Source organism: Siphateles boraxobius, unplaced genomic scaffold (genome assembly GCF_051911475.1).
Source record: "Siphateles boraxobius isolate OS27281-9 unplaced genomic scaffold, OSU_SipBor_1 303, whole genome shotgun sequence".
NCBI classification, from domain to species: domain Eukaryota; kingdom Metazoa; phylum Chordata; class Actinopteri; order Cypriniformes; family Leuciscidae; genus Siphateles; species Siphateles boraxobius.
Window position 1 is genome coordinate 88023 of NW_027508924.1, and position 14478 is coordinate 102500.

Consider the following 14478-nt stretch of genomic DNA (forward strand, 5'->3'; position numbering starts at 1 on the left):
TCTTTTGATCTGATGTGTTTTATTCTGATTAAACTCTTTTAATTTAAGGTTCTGACTGATTTCACTGCTGCGTTTGATATTCTAGATAAGAGTTGAAGTGAGAATTATAGCATCCGCAAACACTTCAGAAGAAATATTCAACAGTCAACCCTTAATAGATTAAAGTATTAATGGGTCAAGTGTTGATGATGCGTCTTTAGCCGTTTCTTGAATGCGTTTAAAGACTCAAAGCAGCTCATGTTGCTCAATCATATTTTAGCATGATTTAACATGAACATGTTTATAGCATGAATTGGCATATTCCTAGCATGATTTCACACATTAGCATGTTTTAGCATGGTGCTAGTATATTTGGTAATGGCATATAGCCTAACATGATTACCATTTACTAAAATTTTTAACATGATTTAGCATGTATCTTGCATAATTTAAAACATTGCTAGCATATTTTAATGTAAAGACATTTTTAATGTAAAATCATTTTAATGATTTAGTACATTACAATTTTTCTGGCATGAATTAGAACATTGTTAGCATGTTATATGTTGCACATAATTTAACACATTAGCATGTTTTTAACATATTTTAGTATGTTGCTAACATGTTTTTAACATGAATTAAAATTTCTAGCATGATTTTACACATTAACATCATCTGCTGTTGTTTTAACGTATTTTGCTAAATTGAACTCATTGGTAGCATGTTTCTAGCGTCAATTAGCACATTGTTACTATGAATTAGGATTACGTTAACATGATTAAACACGTTGGCATGTTTCTATCACATTAGTATGTCTCAACATGTTAACATGAATTAACATTGCTAACATGTTCTGCATGTGTCGTCCTGCATAAAAAGTTATAAAATTGCTGTATATAGTTTAACTTGTGACTTCGCCAACACCAACCTTTCATAGTGTGTAAGAAAATGACCAAACGCTTTTGATTCTTTATATTGGTAATCAGCCATTTAACGAAAACCTCTGTCTATTTCTGCACTGCACCTTTAAGAGAGATTAATTTACTTCACTGTCTTGTTACTTACAGTAACTGTTGACCCTGCTCTGTTAATACTCTCATTCATTCAGGAATTCATTCTCCAGGTGAATGTTTTAAACACCATAGACTGAAACAGTTCACTATGGCTTTAATTTGCGCTATGGCTTTTGTCTCGTAATTATGGTGAATATCCCACACGCTTAATCCTTTTAGGAGGTTATTTACAGCTGATGACAGATTACATGCATTGATCTGGACTCACGCATCTCATGTGGAAACTCTTTCCTGCAAACTACCAAAATCTGCTGTTCTGACACTGAAATAGGTGTTTTTGTTCTGAAACTATATGTATATAACTGTATTGTCTTCAGAAAATTGAAAAAATATATATTTTCAATTTATCTCTGATGTGGAAGCCCATTTCTGGTAAAATTAGTTGCATATACTGTTTCATGCTGACTAAATTTTGTTTTGTCACTTTTTCACTATTCTTAAACAAATTGGTTCTATTAAAAATGGCTTTAGAACAAAAAACTGTGTTAAAGTGGTTCAAAGCCCAGGAGCACTCACTGCCAAGAACAGACCAAACAAAAGGAGGAAGACTCCTATTTCTGTCACAATATCAGTCATAGATATTGAAAAATATGGATCCTATATTTGTGTTACTGTAAATAACCAGTAGTATCACTACTTGTGGTCCAGACATCAGTGATTTACTATGTCAAATCTAGTGCTGTTACTGCACTTCATCTGCTGTTACTGCACTTCATCTGCTGTTACTGCACTTCATCTGCTGTTACTGTACTTCATCTGCTGTTACTGTACTTCATCTGCTGTTACTGCACTTCATCTGCTGTTACTGTACTTCATCTGCTGTTACTGCACTTCATCTGCTGTTACTGCACTTCACCTGCTGTTACTGAACTTCATCTTCTGTTACTGCACTTCATCTTCTGTTACTGCACTTCATCTGCTGTTACTGCACTTCATCTGCTGTTACTGCACTTCATCTGCTGTTACTGCACTTCATCTGCTGTTACTGTACTTCATCTGCTGTTACTGTACTTCATCTTCTGTTACTGCACTTCATCTGCTGTTAATGTACTTCATCTGCTGTTACTGCACTTCATCTGCTGTTACTGTACTTCATCTGCTGTTACTGTACTTCATCTGCTGTTACTGCACTTCATCTGCTGTTACTGTACTTCATCTGCTGTTACTGCACTTCATCTGCTGTTACTGCACTTCACCTGCTGTTACTGCACTTCATCTGCTGTTACTGCACTTCATCTGCTGTTACTGTACTTCATCTGCTGTTACTGTACTTCATCTGCTGTTACTGCACTTCATCTGCTGTTACTGCACTTCATCTGCTGTTACTGCACTTCATCTGCTGTTACTGCACTTCATCTGCTGTTACTGCACTTCATCTGCTGTTACTGCACTTCATCTGCTGTTACTGTACTTCATCTGCTGTTACTGCACTTCATCTGCTGTTACTGCACTTCATCTGCTGTTACTGCACTTCATCTGCTGTTACTGTACTTCATCTGCTGTTACTGCACTTCATCTGCTGTTACTGCACTTCATCTGCTGTTACTGCACTTCATCTGCTGTTACTGCACTTCATGTGCTGTTACTGTACTTCATCTGCTGTTACTGCACTTCATCTGCTGTTACTGCACTTCATCTGCTGTTACTGTACTTCATCTGCTGTTACTGTACTTCATCTGCTGTTACTGCACTTCATCTGCTGTTACTGCACTTCATCTGCTGTTACTGCACTTCATCTGCTGTTGCTGCACTTCATCTGCTGTTACTGCACTTCATCTGCTGTTACTGAACTTCATCTGCTGTTACTGTACTTCATCTGGTGTTACTGTACTTCATCTGCTGTTACTGTACTTCATCTAGTGCTGTTACTGAACTTCATCTGCTGTTACTGTACTTCATCTGCTGTTACTGCACTTCATCTGCTGTTACTGCACTTCATCTGCTGTTACTGTACTTCATCTGCTGTTACTGGACTTCATCTGCTGTTACTGTACTTAATCTGCTGTTACTGCACTTCATCTGCTGTTACTGGACTTCATCTGCTGTTACTGGACTTCATCCGCTGTTACTGCACTTCATCCGCTGTTACTGCACTTCATCCGCTGTTACTGCACTTCATCCGCTGTTACTGGACTTAATCTGCTGTTACTGCACTTCATCTGCTGTTACTGCACTTCATCTGCTGTTACTGGACTTCATCTGCTGTTACTGTACTTCATCTGCTGTTACTGTACTTCATCTGCTGTTACTGCACTTCATCTGCTGTTACTGCACTTCATCTACTGTTACTGCACTTCATCTGCTGTTACTGCACTTCATCTGCTGTTACTGCACTTCATCTGCTGTTACTGCACTTCATCTGCTGTTACTGTACTTCATCTGCTGTTACTGCACTTCATCTGCTGTTACTGCACTTCATCTGCTGTTGCTGCACTTCATCTGCTGTTACTGTACTTCATCTGCTGTTGCTGCACTTCATCTGCTGTTACTGCACTTCATCTGCTGTTACTGAACTTCATCTGCTGTTACTGTACTTCATCTGGTGTTACTGTACTTCATCTGCTGTTACTGTACTTCATCTAGTGCTGTTACTGAACTTCATCTGCTGTTACTGTACTTCATCTGCTGTTACTGCACTTCATCTGCTGTTACTGCACTTCATCTGCTGTTACTGTACTTCATATGCTGTTACTGCACTTCATCTGCTGTTACTGTACTTCATCTGCTGTTACTGCACTTCATCTGCTGTTACTGTACTTCATCTGCTGTTACTGTACTTCATCTGCTGTTACTGTGCTTCATCTGCTGTTACTGTACTTCATCTGCTGTTACTGCACTTCATCTGCTGTTACTGCACTTCATCTGCTGTTACTGTACTTCATCTGCTGTTACTGTACTTCATCTGCTGTTACTGCACTTCATCTACTGTTACTGTACTTCATCTGCTGTTGCTGTACTTCATCTGCTGTTGCTGTTCTTCATCTGCTGTTACTGCACTTCATCTGCTGTTACTGCACTTCATCTGCTGTTGCTGCACTTCATCTGCTGTTGCTGCACTTCATCTGCTGTTGCTGTACTTCAGCTTCTGTTGCTGTACTTCAGCTTCTGTTGCTGTACTTCATCTGCTGTTACTGTACTTCATCTGCTGTACTGTACTTCATCTGCTGTTACTGCACTTCATCTGCTGTTACTGCACTTCATCTGCTGTTACTGGACTTCATCTGCTGTTACTGTACTTCATCTGCTGTTACTGTACTTCATCTGCTATTACTGTACTTCATCTGCTGTTACTGTACTTCATCTGCTGTTACTGTACTTCATCTGCTGTTACTGCACTTCATCTGCTGTTACTGCACTTCATCCGCTGTTACTGTACTTAATCTGCTGTTACTGTACTTCATCTGCTATTACTGTACTTCATCTGCTGTTACTGTACTTCATCTGCTGTTACTGCACTTCATCTGCTGTTACTGAACTTCATCTGCTGTTACTGGACTTCATCTGCTGTTACTGTACTTCATCTGCTATTACTGTACTTCATCTGCTGTTACTGTACTTCATCTGCTGTTACTGTACTTCATCTGCTGTTACTGCACTTCATCTGCTGTTAATGGAATTCATCTGCTGTTACTGAACTTCATCTGCTGTTACTGTACTTCATCTGCTGTTACTGCACTTCATCTGCTGTTACTGGACTTCATCTGCTGTTACTGTACTTAATCTGCTGTTACTGCACTTCATCTGCTGTTACTGGACTTCATCTGCTGTTACTGGACTTCATCCGCTGTTACTGCACTTCATCCGCTGTTACTGCACTTCATCCGCTGTTACTGCACTTCATCCGCTGTTACTGGACTTAATCTGCTGTTACTGCACTTCATCTGCTGTTACTGCACTTCATCTGCTGTTACTGGACTTCATCTGCTGTTACTGTACTTCATCTGCTGTTACTGTACTTCATCTGCTGTTACTGCACTTCATCTGCTGTTACTGCACTTCATCTACTGTTACTGCACTTCATCTGCTGTTACTGTACTTCATCTGCTGTTACTGTACTTCATCTGCTGTTACTGTACTTCATCTGTTGTTGCTGTACTTCATCTGCTGTTGCTGTTCTTCATCTGCTGTTACTGCACTTCATCTGCTGTTACTGCACTTCATCTGCTGTTGCTGCACTTCATCTGCTGTTGCTGCACTTCATCTGCTGTTGCTGTACTTCAGCTTCTGTTGCTGTACTTCAGCTTCTGTTGCTGTACTTCATCTGCTGTTACTGTACTTCATCTGCTGTACTGTACTTCATCTGCTGTTACTGCACTTCATCTGCTGTTACTGCACTTCATCTGCTGTTACTGGACTTCATCTGCTGTTACTGTACTTCATCTGCTGTTACTGTACTTCATCTGCTATTACTGTACTTCATCTGCTGTTACTGTACTTCATCTGCTGTTACTGTACTTCATCTGCTGTTACTGCACTTCATCTGCTGTTACTGCACTTCATCCGCTGTTACTGTACTTAATCTGCTGTTACTGTACTTCATCTGCTATTACTGTACTTCATCTGCTGTTACTGTACTTCATCTGCTGTTACTGCACTTCATCTGCTGTTACTGAACTTCATCTGCTGTTACTGGACTTCATCTGCTGTTACTGTACTTCATCTGCTATTACTGTACTTCATCTGCTGTTACTGTACTTCATCTGCTGTTACTGTACTTCATCTGCTGTTACTGCACTTCATCTGCTGTTAATGGAATTCATCTGCTGTTACTGAACTTCATCTGCTGTTACTGTACTTAATCTGCTGTTACTGCACTTCATCTGCTGTTACTGGACTTCATCTGCTGTTACTGTACTTAATCTGCTGTTACTGCACTTCATCTGCTGTTACTGGACTTCATCTGCTGTTACTGGACTTCATCCGCTGTTACTGCACTTCATCCGCTGTTACTGCACTTCATCCGCTGTTACTGCACTTCATCCACTGTTACTGGACTTAATCTGCTGTTACTGCACTTCATCTGCTGTTACTGCACTTCATCTGCTGTTACTGGACTTCATCTGCTGTTACTGTACTTCATCTGCTGTTACTGTACTTCATCTGCTATTACTGTACTTCATCTGCTGTTACTGCACTTCATCTGCTGTTACTGCACTTCATCTACTGTTACTGCACTTCATCTGCTGTTACTGTACTTCATCTGCTGTTACTGTACTTCATCTGCTGTTACTGTACTTCATCTGCTGTTGCTGTACTTCATCTGCTGTTGCTGCTCTTCATCTGCTGTTACTGCACTTCATCTGCTGTTACTGCACTTCATCTGCTGTTGCTGCACTTCATCTGCTGTTGCTGTACTTCAGCTTCTGTTGCTGTACTTCAGCTTCTGTTGCTGTACTTCATCTGCTGTTACTGTACTTCATCTGCTGTACTGTACTTCATCTGCTGTTACTGCACTTCATCTGCTGTTACTGCACTTCATCTGCTGTTACTGGACTTCATCTGCTGTTACTGTACTTCATCTGCTGTTACAGTACTTCATCTGCTATTACTGTACTTCATCTGCTGTTACTGTACTTCATCTGCTGTTACTGTACTTCATCTGCTGTTACTGCACTTCATCTGCTGTTACTGTACTTCATCCGCTGTTACTGTACTTAATCTGCTGTTACTGTACTTCATCTGCTATTACTGTACTTCATCTGCTGTTACTGTACTTCATCTGCTGTTACTGCACTTCATCTGCTGTTACTGGACTTCATCTGCTGTTACTGGACTTCATCTGCTGTTACTGTACTTCATCTGCTGTTACTGTACTTCATCTGCTGTTACTGTACTTCATCTGCTGTTACTGCACTTCATCTGCTGTTAATGGACTTCATCTGCTGTTACTGAACTTCATCTGCTGTTACTGTACTTAATCTGCTGTTACTGCACTTCATCTGCTGTTACTGGACTTCATCTGCTGTTACTGTACTTAATCTGCTGTTACTGCACTTCATCTGCTGTTACTGGACTTCATCTGCTGTTACTGGACTTCATCTGCTGTTACTGCACTTCATCCGCTGTTACTGCACTTCATCCGCTGTTACTGCACTTCATCCGCTGTTACTGCACTTCATCCGCTGTTACTGGACTTAATCTGCTGTTACTGCACTTCATCTGCTGTTACTGCACTTCATCTGCTGTTACTGAACTTCATCTGCTGCTACTGCACTTCATCTGCTGTTACTGAACTTCATCTGCTGTTAATGGACTTCATCTGCTGTTAATGGACTTCATCTGCTGTTACTGAACTTCATCTGCTGTTACTGCACTTCATCTGCTGTTACTGCACTTCATCTGCTGTTACTGAACTTCATCTGCTGTTAATGGACTTCATCTGCTGTTAATGGACTTCATCTGCTGTTACTGAACTTCATCTGCTGTTACTGCACTTCATCTGCTGTTACTGCACTTCATCTGCTGTTACTGAACTTCATCTGCTGCTACTGAACTTCATCTGCTGCTACTGCACTTCATCCGCTGTTACTGCACTTCATCCGCTGTTACTGCACTTCATCCGCTGTTACTGCACTTCATCTGTTGTTACTGTACTTCATCTGCTGTTACTGAACTTCATCTGCTGTTACTGAACTTCATCTGCTGTTACTGAACTTCATCTGCTGTTACTGTACTTCATCTGCTGTTACTGAACTTCATCTGCTGTTACTGTACTTCATCTAGTGCTGTTACTGAACTTCATCTAGTGCTGTCGATCAGCAGCATGTGAAGCTGAGATTATCCTGAAGCGTCTGCTCTTCAGATCCTATTAGTGGAGAAGCGTATCCCACCGACTGAAACACAGTTCATAGAGGTGATTTCAGCTTAATCATGCAGATCATGACCGACTCTTTCTGCTTCATCTTTCATTTCCACTAATAGCTGAAAATGATCAGTCGAATAGCTAATACTAGTTATTTCAGTTTCTTTCACATGTAATTACTTTGAAATAGTTTTGTTTATATATTTCCAATTTCATTTCAGTTAAAATTTTTTGGTGATTGTGAATGTGTCTGAGAGAGAGAGAGAGAGAGAGAGAGAGAGAGAGAGAGAGAGAGAGAGAGAGAGAGAGTGAGTGTGTGTGTGTGTGTGTGTGTGTGTGTGAGAGAGAGAGAGAGAGAGAGAGAGAGAGCGTGCGTGCGTGAGTGTGTGTGAGATACAGAGTGTGTGTGTGTGTGTGTGTGTGTGTGTGTGTGTGTGTGTGTGTGTGTGTGTGTGTGTGTGTGTGTGTTACGTCACGTCTCCCCGCTCGGTATTGTTAACCGGATTCTCTCAGCAGGAGCTTTCTCTGTAAGAGCCGATCGTGGCGCGACCCGGAGGAGCTGCTGGGAGAGCGTGTGCTTCTTCATGCCGGGTTCGAGCGCGCAGGAGTCGGTATGTCTGTGCAGAATAACCCGCTTAGGGTGCTCAACATCCCCTGGAGGAACAACAACTTCAGCATGATGAACCGAGACCCGCCGCTGTCCGACCAGGGAGAGACGATCATCGGCGTGTACCTGCTCATTCTGGGTCAGAATCCTTTATACCTTACAGTCTCACTTTATCAGGTTTACCTTACTTTATCATGTTTACCTCACTTTATCGTGATTACCTCACTTTATCGTGATTACCTCAGTCTCACTCTATCAGGTTTACCTCAGTCTCACTTTATCGTGTTTTACCTCAGTCTCACTTTATCATGTTTTACCTCAGTCTCACGTTATCAGGTTTACCTCACTTCATCATGTTTACCTCAGTTCATCATGTTTACATCACTTTATCATGTTTACCTCACTTCATATTTACCTCACTTCATCATGTTTACCTCACTTCATCATGTTTACCTCACTTTATCATGTTTACCTCACTTCATCATGTTTACCTCAGTCTCACTTCATCATGTCTCACTTTATCATGTTTACCTCAGTTCATCATGTTTACCTCAGTCTCACTTCATCATGTTTACCTCAGTCTCACTTTATCAGGTTTACCTCACTTCATCATGTTTACCTCAGTTCATCATGTTTACCTCAGTCTCACTTCATCATGTTTACCTCACTTCATCATGTTTACCTCACTTCATCATGTTTACCTCAGTCTCACTTTATCAGGTTTACCTCACTTCATCATGTTTACCTCAGTTCATCATGTTTACCTCAGTCTCACTTCATCATGTTTACCTCAGTCTCACTTCATCATGTTTACCTCACTTCATCATGTTTACCTCAGTTCATCATGTTTACCTCAGTCTCACTTTATCAGGTTTACCTCACTTCATCATGTTTACCTCAGTTCATCATGTTTACCTCAATCTCACTTCATCATGTTTACATCACTTTATCATGTTTACCTCACTTCATATTTACCTCACTTTATCAGGTTTACCTCAGTTCATCATGTTTACCTCAATCTCACTTCATCATGTTTACATCACTTTATCATGTTTACCTCACTTCATATTTACCTCACTTTATCAGGTTTACCTCACTTCATCATGTTTACCTCACTTTATCATGTTTACCTCACTTCATCATGTTTACCTCACTTTATCATGTTTACCTCACTTCATCATGTTTACCTCAGTCTCACTTCATCATGTTTACCTCAGTCTCACTTCATCATGTTTACCTCTATCATGTTTACATCACTTTATCATGTTTACCTCGCTTTATCATGTTTACCTCTATCATGTTTACATCACTTTATCATGTTTACCTCGCTTTATCATGTTTACCTCAGTCTCAATTAATCAGGAACTTTAGATCAGCGAAGCAGGTTTGAAAACACTTGAAGTCTTCAAACAATCATGTTTTTCCTAGGGCTGTGGCGGTATGGGATTTTTTCTTACCGCGGTGAAGAAGCAACAAATCTCGCGGTTTGTCAGTTAACCCAAAATAAAAATAAAATAGAAATAAATAAATAAATCACTCACGGCCGCATCACTCACTGCAGACGCGATCAAGAACGCATGTAGCTTGCATAACCCTAACCCAGCATCTATCTTTTTTAGGTCTATTAGCACATAAAGTCTAGAGAAAAGCGGTACAAATTAAATAAATAAATAAAACAATAAGATTAAAATAAATGGATAAGTAAAAATGTAATTAGTTTGTTGTTAATCTATCTATTAAATAGATTTAATTAGATTCAAATAAATAAAACTTAAATTAATTAATAATATTTAATAAACTGACAAATAAATAATACATTTAACAGTACATTACTATAGTGAGTCGAAAAATATATATAATAATGTAATTTAATATAAACTAATTTCAGTTTCAAAATATTATTACAGATTATAAATTGGGTGTTTATAGATGTGTTTTAAATGTTGATATGAGGATGATCATATTTGGGGCTCTGTGAGTGTACAGAGTGAAAAGCCCTGTTGCATATGAAATTGTATAGTTATTGTTCCAGGTAATGTTTGTCCAGTCTGACTGTAGTAACGAACTCGGGGATTAGAGCCGCTAATCCATCCGTCTGTCTGTCAGGGTCATTAGAGTTAATCAGGACGAGTTTATTACTGGAGCACACACTCTGATCTACATTCATTACATCCGTTACAGTCATGATACCAGATTTAGACCTAATAATTACTACTTTTACTAATTACAGGAACATTCTATGAGATGTTTCTTGCTGTGTGCTGGAGTTGGTCTTCAGGATCCGATAATGCATCAGTTCTTTTTTGAGAATCATTGCATAACGTAATGAGTGTGCGTGTGTGTGTGTGTGTGTGCGTTAGATGTTTCTTGCTGTGTGATGGAGTTGGTCTTCAATATCCCATAATATGCATCAGTTCTTGTTTGAGAATCATTGCATAAAGTTTTATTGTTTTAGGATTGTATATTTACCCATATACTTATATTTAGAATATTTATTTATTATTTTTTTCATTTATATTTAATGATATATCTGTTATTATGTTTTTTGGTCTCCTTACATAACTTCGGAATACATACAGGTGAAACTCGAAAAATTCGAATATCGTGCAATAGTTCATGTATTTCAGTAATTCAAATTAAAAGGTGAAACTAATATATTCAGTATATATATATATATAACTATATACATATGCATGATTATACTTTTCAGAGGGCCGACATTTCTGTATTTAAAATCCTTTTTTTATTGATTTCATGTAATATTCTAATTTTCTGAGATTTTGAATTTGGGGATTTCATAAGCTGTACGCCATAATCATCAAAATTATAACTTTTGCACGATATTAAAATTTTTCGAGTTTCACCTGTAGATATACAATAATGTTTTGTGTCTTCTTAAGTGTAATATTTGTTTTCGTGCTCTGTAACGCCTACATTTCAAGTTTTATCATCATCAAAGTACCGTGTGTGTGTGTGTGTGTGTGTGTGTGTGTGTGTGTGTGTGTGTGCGCGTGTGTGTGTGTGCGTGTGTGTGCGCGCGTGTGTGTGTGCGCGTGTGTGTGTGTGCGCGTGTGTGTGTGTGTGTGTGTGTGTGTGTGTGTGTGTGTGTGCGCGTGTGTGTGTGTGCGTGTGTGTGCGCGTGTGTGTGTGTGCGCGTGTGTGCGTGTGTGCGCGTGTGTGTGTGTGTGTGTGTGTATGTTCCAGGCTGGTTGTCGTGGTTTGGGAACAGTGTCGTGATCTTCATCCTCTTCAAGCAGAGATCTGTCCTCCAGCCCACCGATTACCTGACGCTGAATCTCGCCGTCTCCGACGCCAGCATCTCTGTGTTCGGATATTCCCGAGGAATCCTCGAGATCTTCAACGTGTTCAAGGACAACGGATACCTCATCACATCTGTGTGGACGTGCCAGGTACAGGAATTATGGGTAGTGAGATCATTAGGTGGCGTGTTTGTTGCAGCAGCGTCTCTAATAGATTAGTCAGCAGAAGTTATTAATAATAATAATAATTCGTAACATTTATATAGCGCTTTTCTCGGTACTCAGGTGCCTTTTACTCCATTTGTGCGTCACACGTCATTAACAAGTCCGTATGAAAATTGGCACATTTGTAGTGATGGTAATGAAAAGTCATTTGACCAACTTTGGGGTCTCTAGGACTAACTCTACAGCGCCACCACCAGGCCAAAAATTCACTTTAGAAACAGTGTTTTCACTTTATTTTGATGGTCGCTTTAACTCATTCTTTGACTATAAGTAATGTTGCACCTACATGACTATTAACTCTCATTAGAGTATAAGTAGAGTATTAGTAGACTGGTAGTAGGGGTGCACGATTTGGGGAAAATGTCATATTGTGATTATTGAGGTCAATATTGCGTTTGCGATATAATAAACAAAGGGTTTCATGAGTCAACTTGCTCTTCTCAAGGAAAGTGCACACACAGATTAGTGATTATGATGAAATGTGTATTTCCCAACTCAAACTAGCAACAACAACTAAATGATTGATAACACCTATAATGATCAATAAGCCATTGATGTCTGGATAAAAATGTTTAAAACATTACAGTGATTCCATCATTACAATTGAAAGCTATCAATTTTTTTTTAACATTTATTAGACTTAAAAAATGTAACAACTTCCTGTCTAACAGGTAGGGCATATACAGAAATTGAATAAAGTTATCAAACAGTCTGTGCTGCATACATTTTAAATTATATTTAGACTAATCCTTATGAAGTGACAAAAGTTCTTTAGTCAAGAGCAGTGAGTGTTTTCTCTGTTCCCTTTGTTCTTTGACTTACTTTAACGACAGAGATAATTAGTGGCTACTGTGTACTGTCTCTTTAAGAGCAGCCGCTGCTGACAGAGACGATGATCTCACACGCGCCTCACTCTCTCACAACTCTTTACGTCCATCACAAGACTGCTATTATGTTATAAAGATACTCGACAAAAAGACATTTTGGCACAATTGTGTGTGTTATTGTTTGTTCAAGCGTGAAAGAGAACTGTATTCTGGCGCGTCTGTGCGCACGCATGATACTAGCGCGCGTCTTTCTGTGAGTCACAGTCAGGACATTCACAGGAAGCGCGCTCTCTTTTGTCTTGTCGCGCATTAATGGTTTAAAAGCATTTGCATGGATAAGAGCGGGATCATGGAACACTAGCCAAATAATGACAAAAATTCACAGATGCTGCGTTAATTGTGTTAATTGCCCTAATTTGTTTAGGCTATTTAATATAAAATCGCAGCATTTTGCATCATATAATCGCATAGGCTTGACATTGCGATTGTGATATGATTAATCGTGCAGCACTAACTCGTAGGGTTGACATGTACTTGCAAAGTTACTTACAGTCAGTAGAATTTCTTTTACAATCATCTCGTCACGAGTTAGCAGATACTAATACTCTAAAGAGAGTTAGATGACATGTAGTTGCAAATTTAATTATAGTCAACAGAATGTTCAAAAGGGATCATCAAAATAAAGTGTTACCGAAACAGTTATAACTTTTGAACCCTTTGTTCTAGAAAAATTAAACTTAGTACACCTCACATTAAAGCCCAATTTATACTTCTGCGTCGAACTTACGCCGTAGCTACGCCGTAGGCTGTGTGTAGCGCGCGTACCCTTCGGCGTACCCTGACGTGCACCTCTCCAAAAATGTAACAACGCGTCAATTCTACGCGGACGCAAGCGCTGTGATTGGTCTGCTCAAACCGCTCCCTCGGGTTTCACATGCTCCCTCTGCGTGCGTCAACGCGGACAACGACGCAGAAGTATAAATTAAAACCAATGCGTAGTCTACGGCGTAGCGGCTCCGGCGTAGGTCCGACGCAGAAGTATAAATCAACCTTAAGACTCCACCCATTACTGTAGTGGCCATTTTGAAAAGCACAGTATAACATTTTTTGCTATCCTCTCCAATTCTTATGGAAATTGGCACAGATGATCTTTGGACTGAGCCGTATGGAAATAACTGAACAGAATTTATTTATTAATCTTTGTTGAAATGTTACATGTGTTGGGGACCTAACGAGGTCGAGCCAAAACTGGTGCAGAGGCTGTATCTCGGCCAAACTTTGAACAATCGAAATGAAACTCGGTTCGCTTCACCGGAACCATGATCTGACGGTCCATGACAAAATTGGGAACAGCGCCACCTACAGGTGATGGGATCTGAAAAATGGCCATTTTTGCTCATAACTTTTGAACAGTTTGTCAGAAGATGAGAAAGAAAACAAGCACTTATGACTCAAATCCGGAGATCTGGGGCCAGTTGCATAAACACTGCCATCATGTTGAGATTGTGTCTTAAGAAAACTAGTATGACCAACAAGCACTCTTACTTTTCGGTATCAAATCAGACCAATCTACGTTTTTATGTAACTAACTTAAAAAAGTTATGAACAGTCTTAAAGAAAAATGACTTGAATGACTACCTTGTTTATCAGTTTATGTAACCGGCCCCTGGACCTTATGATGTACTAGCTAGCTAGTATGATATGA

At 39.6% G+C, this 14478-nt stretch overlaps 1 protein-coding gene across 1 annotated transcript in view; it reads left to right on the forward strand.

Annotated features, from left to right (window-relative positions):
* The first annotated feature begins 8244 nt into the window (after positions 1–8244).
* Positions 8245–14478, forward strand: part of LOC143757493 (opsin-5-like) — a 10544-nt gene continuing 4310 nt past the window's right edge. The window contains exons 1-2 of the mRNA XM_077248561.1: positions 8245–8600; positions 11666–11871. Of these exons, the coding sequence (XP_077104676.1) occupies positions 8468–8600; positions 11666–11871 (339 nt within the window). The 5' untranslated portion in view covers positions 8245–8467. The remainder of the gene's footprint in view (positions 8601–11665; positions 11872–14478) is intronic.